At 68.3% G+C, this 1,194-nt stretch overlaps 1 protein-coding gene across 1 annotated transcript in view; it reads right to left on the reverse strand.

Moving 5' to 3' along the window:
* Positions 1-33: 33 nt before the first annotated feature.
* MNEG_9543 (NADH dehydrogenase (ubiquinone) Fe-Sprotein 2) overlaps positions 34-1,194 on the reverse strand; it is a gene marked incomplete at both ends in the record, with an annotated part of 2,190 nt that continues 1,029 nt past the window's right edge. The window contains 4 exons of the mRNA XM_014041982.1: positions 34-42; positions 108-174; positions 380-485; positions 762-945. Coding sequence (XP_013897436.1) covers positions 34-42; positions 108-174; positions 380-485; positions 762-945 — 366 coding nt within the window. The remainder of the gene's footprint in view (positions 43-107; positions 175-379; positions 486-761; positions 946-1,194) is intronic.

Here is a 1,194-nt window from a genome sequence, read left to right on the forward strand (position 1 = left end):
GCACACGCCACCGCCAGTGGACGCCCCACACCTTCATCCCCCCTTTGTGCCCCAATACCCGCAACACAACATACAAACGCTTCAACCCATGTGCCCCCCACCCCCACCTGGCGCGCAAACTCGTAGATGTCCCGCAGCAGGCCGACCGGCAGGTCCTGAGACACACCACCCACCCTGCAGGGGCCGGCAGGCGACGCTGCGTCAGCGAAGGCCAACAACGCGCGCCAGCGAGGGCGCGCGGCCCCCGTGCTTGGAGCGAGCACCCAATCGCAGAGTCGCCGCCGCCCCGCGCTTCTCGCGCGCGCTCGGATCAGGTCAGATCGCGTCAGATCTGATCAGATCAGAACCGCGAGACGTTGTGATGCGTGCGGGCGCCCACCTGAAGTAGGCCGCGTGCATGCGCGCCCCCGAGACGCGCTCGTAAAACTCCATGAGCTTCTCGCGCTCCTCAAACGCCCACAGGAACGGCGTGAGAGCGCCCACGTCTGGGGGTGGGTTGGGGGGGAGAGAGGAAGGGTTGGTGCAATGGTGATGGGTTTGCCTAATGCAAGGGGGCCAGGGCGGGCGGCGGCGGACGCGGCCGGCGCAGCCGCCTCTATCCGGGGGAGGCTGCAGGGCTGTACAATTGTCCGAGGCGCCGCCCCCCCCCCCTCGGGCCCTTGGATAGGTCCCAGCCACCCTTCAGGGATCCACCCACGCCAGCCAAGCAGCCAGCCAGCCAGCCGCGAAAGCCACCACCGCCGCGCTGTCCCGCCCCTCACCCATGGCGTGGCAGGTGACCGCCAGCAGGTGGTTCATGATGCGCGTGATCTCTGAGAACAGCACGCGGATGTACTGCGCGCGCGCCGGCACCGACACGTTGAGCAGCTGCTCGACCGCCAGCACGTACGAGTGCTCCATGCACATCATGGACACATAGTCAAGGCGGTCAAAGTAGGGCAGGGCCTGTGAAGTGCGCGTGGGGGTAGGTGGGTGTGGATGAGTGTGGGTATGGGAGGGAGGCAGGTGATGATTAGGGGGGGGTGCTGGGAGCAGAAGAGGTAGGGTTGGGTCGGATGCAGGGGCCGCCCCTGGGCGCGCTGCTGGCGGCTGCCATCGGAGCATGACACCGGGCGCACCGGACGGAAGGCCACTCCCAGCTGCCAAAACCGCTCGCGCCCTTCGCCGCAGCCCCGGCCACTCGCCCCCCCCCCC

The sequence above is a fragment of the Monoraphidium neglectum genome, assembly GCF_000611645.1.
Source record: "Monoraphidium neglectum strain SAG 48.87 unplaced genomic scaffold scaffold01973, whole genome shotgun sequence".
Taxonomy (NCBI): domain Eukaryota; kingdom Viridiplantae; phylum Chlorophyta; class Chlorophyceae; order Sphaeropleales; family Selenastraceae; genus Monoraphidium; species Monoraphidium neglectum.